We start from the raw sequence: 22,935 nt of genomic DNA, 5'->3' as shown, positions 1-22,935 counted from the left end.
CCTCCTCCTCTCCCTCCTCCTCTTTCCCTCCTCCTCCTCTCCCTCCTCTTTCCCTCCTCCTCCCCCTCCTCTTTCCCTCCTCCTCCTCTCCCTCCTCTTTCCCTCCTCCTCCTCTCCCTCCTCTTTCCCTCCTCCCTCCCTCTCTCTCTTCCTCCTACCTGGTCACATTTCTGTACTTCCTTTTCCAGTCCAAGGGATTGTCCTTCTCTGAGAACACAGAAGCAAAATGAGGGGTCAAGTAGTTCTGCCTTCTCACAGGCGAGATCCATGTCCCTCCTGTTCCCCAGACCAGAGGTTGTAGTCTTTCTCTCAGTTTCTGTTTTTTTCCCATAAAGCTAAAGGAAATGCACATTTTTGGCAAAGATTTTCCGAGTTTGTCTTGGATGGCTGGTGGCTGTTGTTGCCTGTCACCTTCTGGTACGTGGGGCCATCTCTTTTTTGTTTTCTACAGTAGGTATCATAAGCAGGTGAATTTGGAACTAGAAGGAACCTGTGGAGGGTACTGCCTTCCCTTCCTCCCCATTTTACAGGTGGAGAAACTGAGGCTCAGGAAGACTAAGTGACCCCGAAGAAGAAAATATGCTGAGCTAGGGTAGGGAGGGCCTGGGCGCTGAAGGTCAGTCACGCCCGGCTGGGCCTTTGTTCTCCCGGGAGGTACTGGACTAGTTCTCGGCATGGAATGCCTCTCCTCACAGCCCCCCGTGATGTTGCCGGGGAGGCAGCAAGCCCTAGTCTCAGCACTTGAGGGACCAGGCTGTTCCTTACAAAAATAAACAAGGCAGCTCCTTCTGCGGGAGCTAGTGCTCCACATTCCCAGAATCTTCGGCCTGGCCCCAGGCAGACATGAGTGCGCAGTGGGCACCAGAAGGATGGGCCCGGGCTGTGGGCTCTGGCATTCCTGACCTCCACCCTCCCACCCATCCCTGGAGGTCTCCCCTCACCTCCAGGAATTTGATGACGCTGACACATTTCCCAGGACCCCAAGAGCAGGCTGGCAGAAAGCCAGCGCTTGTGTCCTTGCCTCCTGGGTCCCCTTCTCAGCAGGCCAGGGCCTGAGAGGGAGCAAAGGGGGTTCCCATTGGACCATCAGCTCAACAGGCACAGGGATGGAGTCATTTCCTCACCTGCCAGACATTTTGTGTAGAACACATTTCTCTTCCCACTGTATTTAAAACCTCCCCCCCCAAAAAAAAGTATATGCCCTTATTAGAAGCAGTGTACCATGGCAGATAGAGCGTCCGCCTTAGAGGCACAGAGAGCTGGGTTCAGGTCCAGCCTCTGGCCGAGCTGCCCTCCTGCATTTGCTGAGTGGGTTCCTGCATTAATGACATCACAGGTCTGCCCCAGACACTAAAACAAACTACATCTCCTTTATCAAAAGCAGCCTAATCAGATAAAGAATAACGTGCCATTTGGGGCTGGGATCCCCACACCATTGGCATGTGCCAGTTGAGTAGCTAATTGGAAATGAATTCCCACTTGACTGGGAGAATTCCAGAGGCCAGCGCCTGGGCAGAACAGTCCCTCTGCGTTTGAACATATGCTCTCTTTCCTGCCTTGTATATCACAGAGCTCCTAGGGATGTACTCTGCAGACAGGCCTTGTCTCCCTTTGATATATCCTGAGGACACAGTGCAGGTAATAAGGTCAAAGGGTATAACGTGACATATTGCCCGATTGCTTTCCAAGTAAATTGCCCACTGCCCAGGTCCAACAATGCAATTGCTTGCCAGTTTTTTCTAAGATGAAGCTATGTAGTTGCTGTCCCAGGGTATATTTTTTAGTAAATATTTTCAGTTATGATGTTAACCTTGGCTTTCTAATGTGATGAAAGGTAGTCACTGGCCTTTCTTTTGACCTCATGTCTATCAGTGAATTGAGGGCTGCCATCGGGCCCTCATCAGTCAGTAAGCATTTATTGTTGAGTCATTTTTCAGTCATGTCTGACTCTATTACCCCATTTGGGGGTTTCTTGGCAGAGATGCTGGAGGGGTTTGCCATTTCCTTGTCCAGCTCATTTTACAGATGAGGAAACCGAGGCAAACAGAGTAAAGTGACTTGCCCAGGGTCACATGACTAGTAAGTGTCTGAAGCTGGATTTGAACTCAAGTCCTCCTGACTCCAGACCCAGCACTCCATCTACCACACCACCTGGCTGCCCAAGGACCTCTCTCTTAAGCCCTACTTGGTAGGTGCATGGCGGAAGGAGTTTCCTGTATATTTTTAATGCTGTGCATTCTCATGCTTGTTGTATTCTGAGGTCCCTAATACACGGTGAAGGCTTGTGGCTCCCTTCAGGCCTCAGCCGGCCTCCTCCAGGAAGCCCTCCCACCCTCTTCCTTCTCCAGCTGTCCCTCTGCTGTCCGTAGCTTGTTTGTACAGAGTGGTTGGCCTGCTGTCTCCCCATTAGACTGGTAGCTCCCTGGGGCAGGATGTTTGTCTCTGCTTTCTTTGTTTTGTCAGCATTTCCCCCCATTCCCTGTGCATCGGGAAACACCTGTGCTCCCCAAACCTCTCCTATGAGCCCATAGAAAGAATGCTTGGATTGGAATCTTAGGGCCTGACTCTGCTACTGAGTACTGGTGTGACCCTGGGAAGATCATTTCCCTTTGGGCCTCAGTTTCCCTGTTTGTAAAAGATGACAATCCCTGAGGGCTCTTCCAGCCCGGACTCCTAGGAATGGGGCCGGATGCTAGAGTTGACTCTGGGCTTCCTCCTGTCCAGATGAAAACCCGCTGGGCAGAAGTGTGAGCCTGGCCCGAGGGGAGGAGCTGGTTCCAGACTTATCCACCTGCATCCCCAGGTACCATCATGGTTCCTGAGGAGCATGGGCCCATATCGGTGGAGATTTTTAGCCTGGGCTGGATTCATTCCCTCTCCTTGATTCAGCTTCCCCTGAACTCCCCTTTGAATAAAGCCCCTGAACTGTCTCCACATGAAGCAGCAAGTGGGCACGTGCCCTGGGTCCCAGCGGTGACTGGAGCCCAACAGGAGTGACCCCAATGCCAGGCCCTGTGACTTAACCGATGGGCCAGAGGATCGTCAAAGTGCATGGTCCCATCCTCTTGTTTGACCTGTCAGCTGGGTGACGGCCATCCCGAGACACTGGCTAATCTCCAGACACTGAGGCTTTGCCCTGGCTGTCCCCCACCCCTGGGATGCCCTCCCTCCTCATCTCCATCTCCAGGCTTCCTGAGCTCAGCTCCCGTCCCACCTCCACCCCCACCGCGCCTCAGTTCTAGTGCCCTTCCTCTGCCAGCTCCAACGTCACCTGGCCAAAAGGTTGCACAGTTTGCATGCTGGGTCGTTAGCCCAGTACCTGGAGAGCAGAGACTGCCTTACACATTTCTTTTCACTTGGTGCGGTGCTTGGCATGTCGTAGGCACGTACTGAATACTTGGTCCCTTGCTTCAGTTTCCCTCCGGGTAGGATACGGGTGTGGGCCCAGATGCTCCCCAAGACCCATCTAGCTCTGGCCGTACATTCTCGCGATTGCACCCCACAGTCAGCTCTTTCTGAGGCCTCGTTCAGGGGGCAGGGAGCAGCCCCTCACTGGGGGAGGCCTCATAGGGGACACACTTTGCAAGTCCTCCCAAGACCTCCCCTGACCACGAGGCTGGTTTGTTTTCCTAAGTTTACAATGGATTCTTTTTTCATTAAAAATAATTGGAATGGAATTTTTCGTCGGGCCCAGGCTTTCTCAACTGCTGCTGTTACTGTTTCCAGCCGGGTTTCTTCCCCGTTCATCTCTGGCTGTGTTCATCTATCCTCCCTTCTTCTAGAGTACAAGGTTGGCTTTTGAAAGTGTTTTGTGAAGCATTCCCACCTCCCTACGGCCTTATTTTATCTGTACCTCGCCTCGTGCTGTGTAGTGTGTAGAGGGCGTGTAGCACGTGGGAGTAGACTGAGGCCCACAGAAGGGAAATGACTTGCCCAATGTCACGCAGCTGATGGATGGCAGAGCTGTAGGGCTCTCAGCACTCCCTGGCCCTTTTGGTGGGTGGGGGTGTCACAGAAGGGGCTCCTCCCAAAGGCTGAAGTGATGAGGAATGTCTTTGCTCCAGGATGTCTCCATTCCTGGGGCTTCCAGGCAGTGGAAGGGTACTGGGTCAAGCCAGCCAATTCAGTGTCCCCAGGATGAAGTACCACGTGCAGGCAAGAAGGAGAGAAAAGGGTTGGCTATGTCCAGCCCCTGCCCTCAGGATGCTCACTGGGGTAAGCTACAAAGACAGAGTTGTGACGCCCAGTATTAGATTCTAAGTACAATGGAGAGATAAAGAAGAAAGAAGGGGGGGGCAGTCTGAGGGTAGGAAGGTGGTCATTATAATAGGATGGAGTGGAAAGGCTGAATCTGGGAGGACTGCCTAGAGGAGGTACTGTTTGGGTTGGGCTTCAGGGGAAGAAATGAATTCAACAGGTGGCATCGGGCACAGTGTGTACAAAGGTGCTGAGGTGGGCAATGGACATTCCCCTTGATTTCTGTGTATCTGCTGTGGTAGTTGAGTGAGCATAAATTGGAAAATTAAACAGCTAGATTCTCACCTAATGGAACAACTGAACACACTTAGCAAGGCCAGTTTGATGAGATTAAAGTTAACTTGAAACCACAAGGAATGTTTTGGGTGTGAGTTGGGATGACCCTTATCTTCTCATGAAGATGTGGCTGGAAAGAAAAACAGAATTGTATAAGGTCATAAGAGATAGTGAGGGGCAGAAAGCAGAATTCGAAACCAGGTCAAAGGGAGCCCCACGATTCAATGAAAGCATCCCCGTGAGCCTGCTTGGAGAGGGATGCCTGATGTTGAAGGGCCATCCCACCAATAGTTTTCATGTATGGGGCAGAAATGAAGAGCTGGTCAGGGTTAAAGATTTGTCTCCTGTTTCCTGGGACTCGATTTCTTGATGCAGACTGAGTATCTTAAAATAGCAGGCTGGCTAAAATGGATGATTGTAGAAATAGTGACTCTTATCGTGGCCTCAAACCCCATTCCACCGAACAGCTGTAACATCTTTGTTTTTAGAAGCAGGAGACTTGGCTCTCCCCAGCTGGTTTCCACTGGACACGGCTCCCCAGAGAGGTGCCTGCCCTGGTAGGGGTGGCTGGCTGGCTGTGTGGGATCGTGACCAAGAACGTGGTGTCCTGGGCGCTGACCTAGCACCCCACCAGAGGGGTCCTTGGAGCTAGAGAGGCAAAGCTCCAGTCCTAGCTGGGTGATCCCAGGCCGGGAACAGATGCAAAGAGCCCCTCGTCTCCTTTCCTGACTGGCCAGCCTTCACAGATACACACTGACCCACAGAGGAGGTTGGGGTCGGCACCCTGCCCTGACAAGCGAGTTCTCAACCCCTCGGTGCTAAGGTCTGATGCCCCTGCTTCATCCTGGGCCTCTGGATTTTCGAGGTGTACCCAGGTCAGGCAGCAGGGCCTGCTCCTTTGCTCAGTAAATGCCCCAAGTAGCTTGGTCCCTTGCTTTCCTGGAGAGAACCGTGCTGGCTGGCCAGCCTCGGAGTGGCCTCCTTCCTGGCCTCCTCCAGCCCTCCGCCGCTCCCTGGCTGGTCCTTTACAGTGGAAGCTGTTGTCTTCTGCACGTGGGCGGGCTCTCCTGCCAGATGGCAGTTTCTGTGGAAGCCTCTGCCTCCTCAAGTGTTTGTCACGTCCCCCAACTTGACGGCAAGGCCTTGGCCTCCTGCAGCCCCTTGCCTGGACGGTGCCAAAACAGCAGCAGCCTTTGCCAAGCCTCCCTCCTGGCACCCAGCTCCCGGGGAGTGGCCTGGCTGCCCTGCCCTCCCCAGTCATTCACCCACCCATTCATTGTTTCCATCTGGGTCCCCTCTGACCATTCTGCCCAGCACTGGCAATTCCAGGCTGGGACTTTAGTCCTTGGAAGATGGAGGACTTTGCCAACCTTGGGGACTGTCCTCGTGAAGCCCTCTGGGACAGTCAGCGTTTGACCTGCCCGCCTTGGCTTGCCGAAGCTGGGATCTGACAGAGAGTTCGACCCCAAGCACTCCTGGCCAGAGCTGTGGACCTGCCTTCATCAGCATTGCTGGCCTGGTTTGCTCAGACCCCACTGATGATGAAACAGTGTAACACTGTGTATCAGCAAGCGTCCCCAGGGTGTCTGCCAACACAGGTTCTTAGATCTGCTTTGCTAAAGGAAAGCAACTCAAAATGGGTTAACAAGCTTACTTTAATCAGTCAAACATTTATCGTTTACCTAGTTCAGAGCAAAAAGGTCAGCACCCCGAACTTCAGAGTATAGAGACAGAATTATCAAGACAGAAACAGATCAAGTAGACAGGTTTCCAAACTGTCCAACCATTACATCCATACCAAATCAACATCTGGGTTTTTCAAAGCCGAGGGGGGCTCTGGACAACGGCTTCCCAGAGTCTCATCTGATCAAATCACAGAACACTTCTCAAAGTGAGCCCCCAAAACAAAGCTACACATCAGGGCTTATATAGCCTTCTCCGGGCTCAGAGAATGTAACAACCTTTTTGACTCAGTGCCCAATCAAAGAGTATCTACTGAAAAACAAGCCTCCCACCCCAGGCTCCAGGTTTAGCCTAGGGGCAGGGAAGATCTTTAAATTTGCATTTCCATTTCACAAAGATGATGTAATAATGTAACACTGATGATGTATCAGTGTACCTCTGCCGATGCAACAATGTAACACTGCTGATGCAATGCTGTGGCTGCCCATGTAGCAGCAGGAGCAGTGATCACAATAGTAACCACTAGCATTTAGAAAACGCCTACTATGTGCCCGATGCTGTGCTAAGTGCATCATGTCTCATCTCATCTGACCATCCCAAAAACCGCAGACCTTGGGCCTATTATGATCCTCATTTTACAGCTGAGGAAACTGAGGCAGGCAGTAAAGTGAATTGTCCAGGGTCACACTGCTGGGAAATGTCTGAGACTGGATTTGAACTCGAATCAGCACCATGCTACCCATGCCCCCTCCCTTCCTCAGTTCATCCTAATCAGCCCCACGCCTTCCCTTGGCCTTGGTCCCCTTACAGGATGGCTCGTGCAGGCCTTGGGCCTTTCTAGGGCCTGCCTAGATCAGGCACTGGTGCCGCCACTCACTGGAACACATCCAGCTTAGCAGCAGTAGCCAGTCAGTTTGCTCGTGGAGCGGGGCTTCCCCACGGGTACCCAGGTTCATCCCCTGGTTGCTGGAGCTGCAGGCCTGGAGTTTGACCAACACAGACCTTCTCCCACCTGTCTGGCCAGGTGGATTTCTCCTTATACCATTTCCCACACTCCACATTCCAGCTGGGTGGGCTTACTTGTCCTGTGCAGCTGCATTCTGTTCCCTTTGCTCCAGCTGCCCCCTGCTGCCCCCTTGTCATCAAGATCCTTCATTCCCTTCTCAGCTCAGCTCCAGAACCACATGCCTTGTGAGGCCCTTCCTGGTGCTTCCCCTTTCCTTCACAATATGTAGTGCTTACTAAGGCAGCACAGCCCAGTACATAGCAGGTGCTTAATAAGTGTTTAGTCAGTAAACATATATGAAGCACCTACTGTGTGCCAGCCACTTGGGATACACATATGAATAAAGAAAGGCAGTCCCAACCCTCAAGGGCTTACAGTCCGTGTGTGTGTGTGTGGGGGGGGGGGTTAACACATGAAAGGAAGCCAGAAAGGGGAGGTAGGCACCTGTGGTGGGCTGGGGGAGAAGTCCCAAGGCCATGTGGCCAGGTGGAAATGAGCCTGCGAGCTGAGCTCTCCCTGCCCGCGGCGTGTGCCCTTGCGCCTTGCACACAGTAGGTGCTTGCCACTGGATTGAAATGACAAGTCACTTAATCCACGGTTCCTGCATCTGTCAGATGGGGCTCATGGTAGCACCTGCCTCCCAAGGCGTTGTAAGGCTCCCACAAGACAGTGCTGACTTGGACAGTGTTTTGTGAATCTTTGTGAAATCCGTGTGACTGCTGGCCGTCTTATTGCTGTGATTATCCGTTATTAGTTCAGGCTGTGGCTTGGCCTCCCTTAGGTCCTCCATCACTTTGTCTGTAGAACTCAGGGCTAGGCTTGTTTCCACTAGGCAAAGGCCCCTCCACCGCTGAGCTCTGGCCATCCTGTCCGGCTGCCCCTCTCTGACCACTGACCTCCCTGGCCTCCTTTAAGATCTCGCCTTCCCCAGAACACCTTCCCCAGGCCTCCCCTCTGCTAATGATTCTTTCTGCTTTAGCTTCTTTTTAGACATGAATTTGCGTGTTTTCTGGCCATTTGATTATAAGCTCTTTGAGGGCTGGGACTTATCACAGTGCATGCACATAGTGGGCCCTTAATATTTACTGTTGATTGATTGGTTAAGCCCTTCCAGCTCTAGGTCTGGGCTCCTGGGCCATTGGTCTCAGAGATGGCAGCGGTAAACGGAATGGTCGTTTTTAAAGGAGGCACCGATACTCTTGTCTGTCCCTTTCCCTTCTCCATATCGCCCTCCCTGCCCAGCCCATGCCATAGGACCCCCCTCATAACGGCGAAGGAGACATCGCCCAGGTGTGCTGGTGTGTGCAGCCCCTTGCACGCTGGGCCAGGGTGGGCCGGCTTTTGTATGACCAGGCCATTACCTCGTGGCTCTTCCAGAGACGTCAGCCTCTTTCTCCCGGTCCCACTAATTGTTCTCTCTCTGCTGCTCCTACATCTCTGGTCTCCTGCCCTGCCTCGGGATTCCCCTCGCCAGGCTCCTCCAGGGCAGCTGCAAGCTCCAGAGGCTAGTGGTTCTCGCGTCCTGGCCTCCGAGGGTCGCGGTTGGGTGGGCCTGGGCCCGGGGAGGCTGGTTCTTTTGACCCTCACTCCCGATGCCCACTAACCCTGTGCTCCCTCTTCTTCTTTTGCAGATGAGCTCACAGTGCCTGCACTTTATCCCAGCACCCCTGAAGTGTGGGCCCCGTACCCTCTGTACCCAGCGGAGTTGGCGCCTGCTCTACCCCCGCCTGCTTTCACCTATCCCGCTTCACTGCATGCCCAGGTAATTCGGACCCATCGCCACGACCTGACTCACTCCAGCACCCATCCTTCCAAACTTGGCTCCCTCGAGTGCACAGTACAACTAACCCCTGTCCCGCTAACAGATCTACCCTCAAGAGATGAATGATGGCCTTGATCTTGACCTGAAGCCATCCCCTCCCAGGCTTGGGAGGCAGGACGGACAAAAGGGATGTCTGTCACCCACTGCCTGATCCAGTTTCCAACACCTTCTTCTCCCTAATGATCTCACCTTCCTCTCACCTGAGGGGCCAGGACAGGGAAGAGAGAGCATCAGGTAGCCAGAGGCTGTAACAGGGCTGGGGCATTAGACCGCCACCAGGTGCGCACACACACACAGAGGGCAGTGTTTGTGTGGAAAAGGGTTTCCCAGAGTGTGTGGGAGGCCAGGTCTCATCCCAGCCCATTTCCAGGGTCACTGAGATCCGGGCATCCTCCACTCACAGGAGGACAGGATTGGGCTGGCCCCCTCGGGTTATTTCACAGAGTCCAAAGGACAGAGTGGTCATCATGGTGATGTGGGGGTGATTCTCTGAGGTCCTGTAGGCATGTCCTCCCAGAGCTGCCCAGTAAGACCGCATGAGGCCCAGGCCTCCTTCCCATTCTCTGTCTTCTTTACAAGCGACCCATCTACGGCTCTCATTGGCCAGCCTGCATTGTCTCCTCTAGGCCCCTGTCCCCCTCCCTCTGAGAGGAACCAGGACCTTAACCTTCCCTCATTTCCCAGACAAGCACACTGGCACCCAGGAGAGGAAAGGACTTTTCCAAGGTCAGGCAGGGTGTGAAGTGAGCCAGGCTTCAGTCCTGAGCTTGTCCCCCGATTGAGCCCTGCCTCCCATTGTCTGCTGACAGCCTCAGAGGGAGAGCTCAGCAGGTTCTGCCCCCTTCCTTCTTTCCTCCTAGGCCCCCCCCCCCCCAGTCACTATCTGGCCTACCATACCTGCGCTTTGTCCTTGGGGGAAGACTCAGGGCTTGCCCCTGTGGTCTCTGACTCAGAGTCCTGGAAAGAACTGAGGCCTTCGAATTCCCTCCTGCATTTTACAGATAAGGAAACAGGCTCAGGTCCCACAAACAGTAAGGCCAGATTGCTGGTTCCAGGCTCAGCCTCTTCATGGCTCCTCAGGCCTTTAGGGTGTCATCTCAGTGCTCTCTCTTCCCTGGATGCTAGCCCCCCTGCTTTGCCGGAGCCCTGATGCACCTCTCCTGGGACCCTTGATCCCCCAGCAACAGAAGAGTGATGGATGTGACCCTGGTTTCTATGGAGGGAGAGGCTCCTGATCAGCCAATGAAGCCTTCAGAGGCCTGTGAGCTCTGCGTCTCCAAGGACTGTGGGAGGGATTTGAATGAAAAATCCTAATTTGGACTGGAAACATGCACAGCACTCCATGACAGCAGCTTCCGGGGGCCCATCCTGGGCCCAGCGTGTTTGTTTTCTCCAAGAGGAGATGGTTTGTGTCGCCAGGAAAAGGCCCATCCAGTGAGTCAGGTTCCCTGGTTCCCCCAGAGCCATCCGGAGGCTGCTGGACCCTCGGAGGCTTTCTGCATGGTCCGTCAACAAAGCTGCAAAGTGGGGACCTTCCCCACCAAGCCCAGGAGAGACGTCCTAGGAAGGAGAGAAGAGAGGGACTCTGGGAAGCCCCTCCTTGTCCGTCTGGAGATTCTGGTGATTCAGTCCATGCCCAAACCAGGCATCTTTCTGGGCTCCACTTTTTACCTCTATGCATATATGATGGTATTGGGTACTCTGGACTGAAAGCTGCAGCTTGTCCTCAGAGCCCCAAGATTCAGCTCTCCTGGGAGCATCCTGTTCTTGGATCGATGGGGAAACATGGGCCTCCAGGCCCTTCCCCAGCCTCCTAGAAGGCCCCCTCACCCCCCCCCCAGTCCTGCCCTGTCTGCAGACCTCTCCCCCTTCTCTGGATTTGACCTGCCCCCACTTCCTCTTCTCTTCCCTTCCACTCTGTCCCCTTTGGCCCAGGGTCAGGTGGGAGGCTCCTCCCACATGAAGCTAAGCCCTCCTCTCTAAGGCTGATCTCGCCCCCTGCTCCATCCATCATCCCCCTTTCCTTGTGCTGCCCAAATCTTTCCAGCTGATGCTTTTCCTCCTCTCTCTTCCTGCCAAACTCCTTAGAAGAACTGTCCGTACTCTTTATTCTGAAGAAATTTTCCATGTTGTCTGTGAGTTTTGTTTTTACGTTACAAATATTTCCAGATTACCCATATTCCCCTAGAGCTCTCTTATAACAGAGTAAAGCTAATAATATAGTGCCCTCATCCGGAAGTGCAGGCAACATCTGGCCCACCCCTGCCCCTGCCAACTTTCTCCTTTGTAAGTGTTTTCTTTAATTAACAGAAATGTGTTTACTCTCCCTCCCACCTTACCCCCATCCCATTGGAAAAAAAGAGAAGAAAACCAGATTCCTTGTAACAGCCAAGCCTGTCTGCCCAAATTCCCATGGTTTGTGGGCATCCTGCCCCTCCTGCTGGCAGGAGGAAGGCGGCATGCTTCATCACCGACCCCTTGCCATCGTGGATGGGCATCGGGTCGAGTTCTCACGGTCTTCATGGCTGTTGGCTTTTCAGTGCCGCACCCCCAGGCTCCTGGGGCTGCTCGCCTCATTCCTTGTCTTCAGGACAGTTCTTTTTCATAGTATTGACATCATAGTAGAACTTGTTCTGCTGGTGCTGCCCTTCCTTCTGGCATCAGTTCATACAAGTCTTCCTCGGTCTTTTTAAAATCGTCTTCTTTCTGCGTTCATTATTGCACAGAGTGCACCGTCACATAAATATACATTCTCTTATGCCATTCATCTGTATTCATGAAAGGCAGCCTGGAAGAGTTCTGGAAGCCTCAGTGACCGAACCTCTCTGAGCCTCAGTTTCCTCCTTTGTAAAATAGGAGAAGATAATAATACCTCTGGCCTCTCCCCTCTTTGGGTTTTTATGAGGCATATTACTTATTATATTATTGTAATAATTGTATTATATATTGTCATGTATTAAATTATATATCAGGTGTTTGCCTGCCTTAAAGGATCATAGAAATGATGTTACGTAGACCCTCCCTGCCTCTACCGTGTTTCCCCGATAATAAGACCTATCCCGAAAATAAGCCCTCCCCTTACTGTGTAAGATTCCTCTAAAAATAAGCCCTATTGAGATTGCTACTGTAGTGAAGGTGATCCCCTGCGCTACACGCTACATTACGGTACCCTGAAACGCACGCCGCGCTCTGAGCTGCATCCAATCAGAGCTGCAGCAGTGAGCGCGTCATCCTGTTCTTCCCCAGTGATTGGCTTGCTGGCGCCATTGAGAGCAGTGCCGCGGAGGAGAGCTGAGGCAGGACAACATAAGCCCTCCCCTGAAAATAAGCCCTCTGGTGTTTTTCTTTCCAAAAAAATTAATAAGACAGTGTCTTATTATCGGGGAAACACGGTACTTCCCTACCATGTCTACATTCTAGTGTCTTACAGTCTGCCAGGGCTGCTTCCTCTGGGTAGCCTTTCTTCTGACCATAGCCTCCTTGGTCTCCCTGCCACTGCTGGCTCTCCCCTCCCTTGACCCCTGGGACACTACACCCCCTGGCGCTCCTCTGGGCTTTCTGAATGCTCCATACGCTTTTTCTCTGGCTTTTTTTCCTGCCCTTGTACTCGAGGGGCTGTTCTCACTCTGCTTTTCTTCTCTTAAATGATCTCCTGGGCAATCCCATCCATTCCCATAGCATCCACTATCCCCTCGATTCATGAAAGATCGTAGGCTTTTCAATCTAGAGATAAAGAAGGAAGAGAGGGAGCTCTGCCAGAGCACACACTCCTCTCCAGAGCTCCCATGGGTCCACTCCCCACGTGGATAACTCCTGGATCCATAGATTGAGCTGCCCCAGGCTCTTTGCGGAGTAAACTCCGGCTTCTGCATAGGGCAGTCCCATAGGCATTCTGAGTTACCTCCTACAAGCTGCTCCTCTTCCCCACTAAGCCCAGCCAGCCCTGTTCCAGACTCTCCTGTTGCTATCTGTAAGTGCGCCGTTGTCCTGCCAGCCACCCAGGTTCTTCCTTCTGCCTTTCTCCACCAGCTCTTCATGTGTGCCTCCTTTCCACTCACCCAGCCAAGTTGAAGCCTTTCTCACTTCTTGTCTGGACCGTGGCTCCCATTTATGGTCTAAAGGACTGCTGCTAACAAATCTTTAATAGCAGTGTGTTATATTGCCCTGGGGTGACTTGCCCGGTGTCACACAGCTGGTAAGGTCAGAGCCCAGATTTAGACTGTGTCTTGCTGGCTCCCAAGGTCCATGATCTTTGCCCCATGCCACGCTACCCCTCTTGCACTCACAACACATCCCATCATTTTTGTTGAGTTTCACAGAATGAGAAAGTGGGGAACCACTGGTCTGGACAATGATAGTAGCTTTCTAATTGGCCCCCTTGGCTGTCCCTCCTCTCATCGAATCCCTCCTGCACACAGAGATGCCAGAATAACACTCGAACGGCACAGGTTTGACCCTGTCACTTGCCAACTCGCTCATTTTCCTAGTGCCCCCAGCATCATATATAAGCTATTTTGCCAGGCATTCAAGGTCCTCAGTAGTCTGCCTTTAGACTGCTTTTCCAACCTTGTTCCAACCCCTCTTCCTTCTGGCCAGACTGGTTCACTTGCTTTTTTCCAAATTTGACAGCTGTATCTAAGCTCTCTGCATTTGCTAGACCATCCTCGGTGTCTGAAATGTACTCCCTTCTCATCTCCATCTCAGGATCTGCCTTCAGAGCTCAGCACAGGCACCACATCCTCTGTGAAGCCTTTCCCAATCTCTGCCTTTTCCCTAGTTGTCAATGATCTCTCCCCCTCTCCTCCCTCCTCCTTCTCTTTCTTTTTCCTTCCCCTTCTCTTTCTTCTCTCCTTCCCTTCTTTTTTCTGCTTCCCCCCTCTCCCTCACTCTCTCTTCTTTCTTTCTCCCTTACCTTCTCTCCTTCCTGCTCTCTTCTTCTCTGCCTGCTCTTCCTTGCTCCCTCCTCTTCTTCTCTGCTCCCTCCTCTTCTTCCCCACCTTTTCCTCAATTACCTTGCACTGACTTAGCTGCTTTTTTCCCCCAGCAGCCTTATGGGTTGGCACCTAGTTTAGGGTCTTGAATGCAGTAGGTGCTTAATAAGCGTGTGTTGATGTGAACCAAGTAAAAGCCCCAGGGTGAGATTTGTGCTGCTGCTGTGTTACAGAATTCCAGCATCCTCCAGAATTTTGGGACAGTGATGGAAAAGCGTAGGCAGGTAGGGAAGGGCTGACTGGTGCCCTCTCCTCTCCTGCTAGCTTCGATAAATGATAATAGGATCATAGGTGTTGAGCTTGAAGTACCTCAGAGGCCATGCCATTCAGGACCCTCATTTGATGAAGAAACAGGCCCGGAGAGCTGCGGTGACTTGCCCAGGGTCACACAACTGGTAAGGTCCAAACCCGGGTTTAGATTGTGCTTCCCGACTCCCAAAGCCCGTGCTCTCTGCCCCACACCACACACCCCCTTGCACTTTGCCCACAGATAGTTAGTGCTATGGGGCGGTCACTTCATCCAGTCTCATCTCTCCATTGCACCACGTTGTTTCTCTGGAAGCCAAGTAGGTGCTGTTGGCCTCTGTCTGTGGAGACACAAGTCCTCAGAAGTTCCTGAAGTCTTTTTGCTACTTTTGGAAATTGGAGCTTGAAGAAAATAAAAGGAGCTGTGAACCTGGCTTTGAAGAAGAACGATGGTGACGGGGTGGAAAAGACAGATTCCCTCCTGATGGAGTCATGTTTTATTCAGGCTCCGTGATGCCAGCCAGCCATCCGCACCAGCCCAGAGAGCTGAGCAGCAGCCTTCAGAGTATGAGGCCGCACTGGCTGCTGGGGCTTCCTTCTTTCCTGCTCACTGAGCCCGGCGCCCTGGCCCCGCTAATGGCCCTCGACAGCAAACACAGTTAAAAATTAACCAAGGAAAATATTAAATATGGATAACCAGCTCCAAGCGTGGCCTCCGTGTGCCACAAGGGCTTACACGCTTGGGTACTCTCACCCGGCACGCCTCGTTCCTGGGGCTCTGTCACGTCCTCATGCATTCTCTCTGCTGCTGCTGCTGCTGTCTGGCCGGCATGTCCAGCTGGGACGTGCCATGAGGTGGAGGGCTGCCAAGCCCAGGCCTCGGCTTCTGCTAGCTTCACCGGCCCTCCTGAAGAGCAGGGCCTGGGAACTCTGGCCCAGGCCCTCGTGTTACCAGGGCGAAGGGGCTTGCTGAATTCAGGTCAGGCAGGTGACACGGAGCAGCAGGAAGCCTCCGGGGACGTGGGCCCCCAGATCTGTCTGGAGCCAGGGATCCGCCATCAGGGATGGAAAAGTCACAGAGAAGGAAAGGAATCTCGGGCCTCTCCTCACCTCCTCCTTCCTTGCTAGAGCTGGGCTGTTGCAACCTTGGAAACAGTGCGATTGCTCCAGAGGGACAGAAAGGATTTAGCTCAATCCGCAAGCATTTATTAAGCACTTTCTGTATGCACAGTCTCATGCTTAGTGCCTGATGTGCAGACTGCCCAGACTGTCCTTGCCGTAAAGCCAGAGGGCCTTTGTCGAGGGCTTGCTCTGTGCCCAGCACCAGCTTTTCTGGGCTAACGGGGGCTAACTGCAGTCAGCCATTTGTTGGTTCAGATGTTGCTGGGAGAGCACACTTGCTTAGGGCTGGGAGGGAGCAGTCAGTTCAAGGTTTCAGCAGCTTGCCTGAGGTCACACAGGCAGGATTTGAACTCGGGTCTTGTGCATCATTCACTCACTCCTGCCCTGGGCTGTGCCTTGTTACATGTTTTCATTTCTTATTCCAGAAGCAACAGTGACAGTGGGCAGCATTCATGTACCACTTGAAGGTTTGCAAAGCACTTTCCAGATATTCTCTCAGCTGACCATAGAAGGCACATGTACCTTGTTTTCTCATGGCCTGCGTATTAGGGGGGCCTGCTCTAGGAACTGAGGGAGTAGAGATGAGGTAAACTGTAATCAGGGACCAGCCCGAGGCATCTGTGGAGGGGTGGGAGAACAGGGCAAGCCTGTTCTGCCAGGTCTAGGAGGAGCCCCCGATGGGGGCCGCGAATGACAGCTGTCTGCAGGTGGGAAGGGAGAGTCTGGTCAGAGGCGAGGGGACAGTGTAAGCAGGGATGTGGAGAAAGGGGAAGCGACAGCCCTGAGTCCAGCATGTTGTGAATGATAGCAGCTGTCAGCACAGCCCTGGGCTTCCTTGTGGAATTGCAGTCGGAGGCAGGGTCTGGTAGCATCCTTTCCCCGGGATCTGCCAGTTGTAAAGACAGAACTGTCTAGATGCAACCGGGGGAGCAGTGGTCAGAGCGTTGGTCCTGGAATCGGGAAGACCTGAGTTCAAATGCAACCTCAGATACTTAGTAGCAGTGTGACTGTGGGCAAGTCACTTAACCTCTGTCTACCTCAGCTCCTTCAGCTGTAAAATGGGGATCAGCATAGCCCCTCCCTCCCAGGGCTGTTGTAAAGATCAAATGAGACCATAATTATAAAGCTCTTGGCACACAGTACCTGGCATAGTCGGCACTTAATAAATGCCTGTTTCCCTCCCACGCTACAGTGAGGTCCCCCCGGGGTTGGGGTTGGTGGGAAGGGTTCAAGCTGAGAGATGCCGGTGTCATTGTGAGCAGAGTCCTGCTGTGGATCCTTGTTAAGCCAGTCCAACAACAGTTCTAAATCCCTACTGTGTGCCCTGCACAGTGCTAGTCTCTGGAGGGACTGGATGAAAAGGAGAGACAGCTGGGAAGTGGCCCAGGGCAGATGGCACAAGCCATTGGTCCCCGGGACTTGTGGCAGGAGGCAGAGGACGCCTGGGGGCACGCGTGTTGGCGTGGTGGCTGCGTGAGCGTCCACGAAGCCCGGGGAGGACAGTCAGGCCAGGGTCACCTTTCCTCACACAGCAGTCAGGCCATCCTCTTCCTCCTTTTCTTCTTTCCCTCCTTCTTTCTCCGATGCCTTGCCAGCCCCAGGGAGGCACCAGTTCTCACTAGCCCTGCACCAGTCCTGACCTCTGATGCACAAAGAACCCGCCCCCATCTCCTGCGTGTCACCCCTAGGTCCCCTGGCCCCCTCCGGGAGCAGGGAGTCTGTTCCCCCTCCCCTTCCTTCACCACCTGTCTCAGGAAGGCCACTTCAGCCCTGGTCTTTGCTCAGTGAGCAAGCGGATTCAGATGCACAAAGCCGTGAACCACGGGTACGTACCTGGCTTTTTTCTCTCTTTGTTTTTAGCCTACATGGGAAGCTTGGACTCTGATTCCCGTGGGGCGCACTCCTCAGACATGTTTAAACACATCCACGATGGTGTCCAGTGGGCTCGGGTGTCTACAGGGGGTAGCCCAAGGTGAAGAACAGCCAGCTGTGGATGTCCTCCGGGGCCAGTTTCCTGGCATGTTCTGTGGTTCCATTAAGGGTTCATTGTGGTGTTGAGCCCAGCAACCAGAACACAGAGGCTTGTCTCTGCTGAGAACGAGAAGGTGCCTCCATCATTCCTTCGGGAAGTGCTGTGGCTTGGGTTGGGGCTGCCCAGCCAACTCTGATATTCCCTGTTATAAAAAACCCATTTCCATCCACGATACTCTGTGGTCTAAGGGCCCTCTCTGCTCTGACACACTGTAATTCTGAGTCCAGAAGACTGACCGCCTCAGCCAGTTGGGTCAGGTGACAATGAGGGCACTGTCGTTTTCCTCCTGGCCTCCCCTAAATCAGAGGGCTCTCTGTCCCCACTGACCACTCCATATCAGAACGTCCAAGTCGGACACGGGCTCCAGAACCTGTCGGCCACCATTCCCTCCCGGCTTTCCCTCTCTCTTTCTCTAACTTGCCGTCCAGCAGTGGGCATTGGTCAGTCGGTCCATCCCAGCCCCTCCCAGACCTGCTCCCTGTTACCTTTGCTCCGGTCCTACTGGCACCTTCTTTCAGGAAGCTCTGGCTGAGCAGTCAGAAGGGGACCTCTTTTCCTCCAAGGGCAAACCACTGAGGGAGTCAAAGTTTCCCTCCAGCCCATCCCATAGTTCACACATAAAATGGGGCAATTAAGGAACGTACTCCTTCCCATCCCCCCAGATCTGCTGGCCTGGGACCTCTCCCATAGAGCCAGAGAGGGCAAGCCAGCAAGGACGCTATCCCAGTCCAGGAAATCACTGGGCTTCCTCTGACGCCCCTTAGTGGACTCAGAGGCCCCTTGCTGCCGAGCAGGGAAGGTTTAGGGGCATAGAAAGCTTGCTCCAGTTTCCTGGTCCCAGAGCTAGCTGCTGCCCACCTTTGGATCATATTCCTTTTAAACCCCATGGGGTGGGATGCTGCTGATATAGGTAGGTGGAATGGCCACCCTGCCAAGGGCAGTAACTGCTTCCTTTTCAGGGAATGGCCTAAGGAGTCGGGGGCTGGGGCCAGGGAGCAGACCCCCAGAAGGCCCTGGCTCCACCCACTCTGGCTGTCTAGTCTTTCCCGGTTACTCACTTGGGCCCCTTCCAGGAAGCCCTGACTTATCAAAGTGGATGCATTTTTCTATGATAAAGCAACATCCTGCTTACAGAAATCCCCCCAAACAGGCCACCCCCTGGTTCCTTGCCAGGGTCTTCCGTTCCTGCATTGCTGTGGGAAAATGGTTTGCATTGGCTGTCTTAGCCCTTCTGCATCTCAGTCTCAGTGACTCCCTTTCTGTTTGGGAGCAGGGCCCTCAGTCACTGTCCCTGAGGTGTCCAACACATGCTTTACCACACTGCTAGGACCTGCTACTGTCTCTGGAGGCACCTCAGACTCTTGGGCTTGGAAAGAGGCAGTGGTGATGGCTGAAGAAGCCCCCTCCCACCACTGCCCTTGGTTTGCCTTGGCACAGCCATTGTGGAACTTGAGGGCCTCCAGGGGGCCACTAGGGTTGGTGGAAAGAGCCCTGGATCCCAGTCCTTGCTCTGACTTAGCAGCTGCACATGGCGATGAGTTGGTAACGTCCTTCTCTGCCTGTGTGCCATGAGGAAGGGGCTAGGGAAGCCTCAGGAAGCACAGTCTGGAGCAAGGAGGCTGCCGTGACCAGACTCTGGAGGCTGGGACAGCTCAGCCTGGCTCACACTTCCCTCTCTCCCTCCGCCCTTTCAGATGCGCTGGCTCCCTCCCTCCGACGCTACATCTCAGGGCTGGAAGTCCCGTCAGTTCTGCTGAATACTGTGTAAGTAGCACCCCTGCCCACCTGCCTTGGGCTGGCTTGTCCCTCTGCTTGAAGCAGAAGAGCCTTGGAAAGTGAGGCCAGATGTGGGTGGGTGAGTGCAGCCTGGGGGATGCCCATGAACAGCACATCTCCCTCAGTGCCCTGTGTCATCCCCGTGAGGGAAGGCCTAGGCATCCCAGGCTTCCCAAAGAGCCGCGGGGGACTCTGACCAGCTTCCATGTGGTGTGTCCACTCCAACTAATTTGACCAACATGAGGCCCTGGGAGAGGAAAGCAACAATGAAGCTAGCCCTCCCTCCAAGAATCTTCCATCTCAGGGCCCTGGAACGGGCCTTGCTTCCCATTTTTAATTAAATTTTATGTTTATTTTTAGTTTACATCATTCATTTGCACAAGATTTTGAGTTAAAAATTTTCTCCCTGTCTTTCTTTCCCCTACTCACGACCCCAAAACAGCGATCCCACTGTATACCCCCTCCCCCAATCTGCTCCCTCCTGTATCCTCCCCATCCTTCTTCAACTTTCCAGCAGGGCAAGACGGATCTCTATACCCCAGTGCCTGTATATCGTGTTTCCCAGTTGCATGTAAAAAAAAAATAATATATTTTTTAAAACATTTTATTTTAAACCTTTGTATTCTAGATTCTTTCCCTACCTCCTTCATCACCCATTATATGCAGAAGATAAGCAATTCAATATAGGCTGTACATGTGTAGCTATGCAAAACATTTCCACAGTGGATATATTGTGAAACATTGACTATATTTCCCTCCATCCTATCCCGCCCCCTACCTGTTCTGTTCTCTACTTTGACCCTTCCCTTTTCAAAAGCGTGTACTTCTAACTTCTCTCTCCCCCAATCTACCCTCCCCTCTCATCCCCTTCCCCCCTACTCTCCTGTAGGGTGAGATACCCTATTTAGTGTGTATGCCATTCTCTTCCTAAGCCATATTCAATGAGAAAAAGGTTGACCCATTTCCTTTTGCCTTCCTGTTCTTCCCCTCCATTGTAACAGTTTTCCCTTGCCTCTTTTATATGAGATAATTTACCCCATTCTGTCTCTCCCCATCTCCTCTCATTATATTCCTCTCTCACCTCTCACTTTCACCTTTTAAGTATCATCCCTTCCTATTCAGTTGGTCCTGTGTCCTGTCTCTGTATACCTGTACACTTATATACACACACTCACATATGTATTCATATGCCCATATACCCTCCTATATAGATATATGTATGTATGTATACATGCATATATATATATACAGACATTTATATTCTCTTCAACTATTCTCATACTGAGAAAAGTTTCATAAGTTACAATTATTGTTTTTCCATGTAGGAATGTTAATAGTTCAACTTTGATAAGTTCCTTATGATTTCTTTTCCCTGTTTACCTTCTCATGTTTCTCTTGCTTCTTGTATCTGAATGTCAGATTTTCTATTGAACTCTGGTTTTTTCATCAAGAATGATTGAAAGTCCTCTATTTCACCGAATGACCATATTTTTCCCCTGAAACATGATACTCAGTTTTCCTGGGAAGGTGATTATTGGTTTTAATCCCAGCTCCTTTGACCCCTAGAATATCATATTCCAAGCCCTTCAATGCCTCAATGTAGAAGCTGCCAGATCCTGTGTTATCCTGATTGTGTTTCTACAATATTCAAATTGTTTCTTCCTGGCTGCTTGTAATATTTTCTCCTTGATCTTGGAACTCCAGAACCTGGCTATAATATTCCTAGGAGTTTTCTTTTTGGGATCTTTTTCGGGAGGCGATCAGTGGATTCTTTCAACCTCTATTTTGCCCTCTGGTTCTAAAACATCAGGGCAGTTTTCCTTGAGAATTTCTTGAAGGATGATTTCTAGGTTCTTTTTTTTGATCATGACTTTCAGGTAGTCCAATAATTCTTAAATGATCTCTCCTGGATCTATTTTCCAGGTCAGTGGTTTTCCCATGAGATATTTCACATTGCCTTCTATTTTTTCACTTGTTTGGATCTGTTTAATAGTATCTGGATTTGTCATAAAGTCATTAGCTTCCATTTGCTCCAATCTAATTCTGAAAGAATTATTCTCTTCAGTGAGCTTTTGAGATTCTTTTTCCATCTGGCAAATTTGGCTTTTAAAGGCATTCTTCTCCTCATTGCCTTTTTGAGCCTCTTTTGCCATTTGAGTTAGTCTATTTTTTAAGGTGTTATTTTCTTCAGTCAGGTTGTTGACTCTCATTTCATGATTTTCTTGCATCATTCTCATTTCTCTTCCCAATTTTTCCTCCATTTCTCTTATCTGGTTTTCAAAATCCTTCTTAAGGTCCTCTATGGCCTATAACCAGTTCTTATTTTTCTTGGAAGCTTTTGGTGCAGGAATTATTACTATGTTTTTTGCCTCCTGTTCCATGCCTTGATCCTTTTTGTCTCCAAAAAAGGAAGCCAAAGTCGGATTGCTGTGCTTGCTTTGCTTCCTTATCTTGCCACTCAATTACTTGACTTTTGGGCTTTTTGCCACAGTAGAACTCTGCTTCCAGAGAGGAGAGCTTTGTCCCAAATCACTGGGGTTCTTGCAGCTGCCAGAGCTATTAGTTGGCTGTCCTCTCTGAAGCCTCCACTGGCTCTGGCACCTGGTCACACACCCCAGGACCTCCACCCTAGACAGTGATCCAGATCCAAGCAGGTTAAAGCAAGAGTGATTACCCCTCAGGCTGGTTGCTTGGCCTCCCTACAATCTGCAGGCCAAGAGCTCTGAAGCAGCCACATGGAGGCGGCTGCATGGCCACAGCACCTCAGCCACTTCTCCCTCCAGGGGGCAGAGGCCAGACCACACTCCCGGACTCCCTGTTCCCAAAGTCTACACTGATCTCTCACTTTGTCTTTGGCATTTATGGGTTGATAAGTCTGGAAACCACCACAGCTGCTGGTGATCTACTGTCCCAAAGTCCCTCTAGCCACGTCTGGTTGGGCTGCCCTTAGGGTAAAACCATGGGCTCATGCGGGGCTGGGCTCTACTCCCAGTGCACTGCGATGAACCCTTCCTGTCTCTGCTGGGCTGTTTTCAGTGGGAGGTTTGTTTCTCTCTGTCACTTTGTGGGTTCTGTAGCCCTAAAGTTTGTTTAGAGGCATTTTTTATAGGTGGTTATGGGGGGAGTGCAGGGAGTTTTCCTGCTTCTATGCTGCCATCTTGGCTCCTCCCCCTTGCTTCCCGTTTCTGATCACATCTAGTTCTGCCTTGATTTCCAGCTCCCTGGGGTGGGATTCGGTCTGGGGGCATCTTTCCCCTCTTCTAACAGATGGGACCACATGCTGGTTCTTTAGCCGGGGCTGTATTGTTAAGTGCCTTTGGGGCTTTAAAGTATCAGCCATCATTCCAAAGAGATCACTCAGGGGTCCCCTCCCCAGGCTTCTTATCTAGCCTGGCAGCAAGACCTGGAAAAGGCTAGGAGGGGAGAGTCAGCAGTGATCTCAGGCAGAGGACCTGACATCAGGGAGGGAGGCTGTGCTGTGCAGGTGAACTGGATATCAGGGAGGGAGGCTGTGCCGAGCCACCAGCCTCTGGGGGACTAGAAGGAGCCTGGTGTCCCTGACACAAGCCAGGAAGGCTGGGTGGGGTAGAAGAGAAGGCAGTAGATGCAGTCTTGGGTGGAAGGTACCAGTGAGGAGCACAGAAAGGGGTGCAGCTGGCTGTTGCTGATTAGGACTGGCTGGGAAGGGGTCAGGGCTAGATGGAGAGATGTGGGAAACATCTGA

The 22,935-nt window shown here is 52.1% G+C and overlaps 1 protein-coding gene across 3 annotated transcripts in view; it reads left to right on the top strand.

Annotated features, from left to right (window-relative positions):
- The window catches only part of RBPMS (RNA binding protein, mRNA processing factor), a 150,089-nt gene that overhangs the window by 112,789 nt on the left and 14,365 nt on the right, over nucleotides 1-22,935 (top strand). For all 3 annotated transcript variants that reach the window (XM_069104948.1, XM_069104949.1, XM_069104947.1), the window contains exons 6-7: nucleotides 8,854-8,984; nucleotides 19,130-19,199. In XM_069104948.1, coding sequence (XP_068961049.1) covers nucleotides 8,854-8,984; nucleotides 19,130-19,192 — 194 coding nt within the window. In that variant the 3' untranslated portion in view covers nucleotides 19,193-19,199. The remainder of the gene's footprint in view (nucleotides 1-8,853; nucleotides 8,985-19,129; nucleotides 19,200-22,935) is intronic.

This window comes from Petaurus breviceps, unplaced genomic scaffold, assembly GCF_028583685.1.
Source record: "Petaurus breviceps papuanus isolate PSGF00001 unplaced genomic scaffold, PetGlider_PUasm1.0 689, whole genome shotgun sequence".
Lineage (NCBI taxonomy): Eukaryota > Metazoa > Chordata > Mammalia > Diprotodontia > Petauridae > Petaurus > Petaurus breviceps.
Note: the sequence above shows the minus strand (reverse complement) of the source record. Positions and strands in the feature narration are given on the sequence as shown.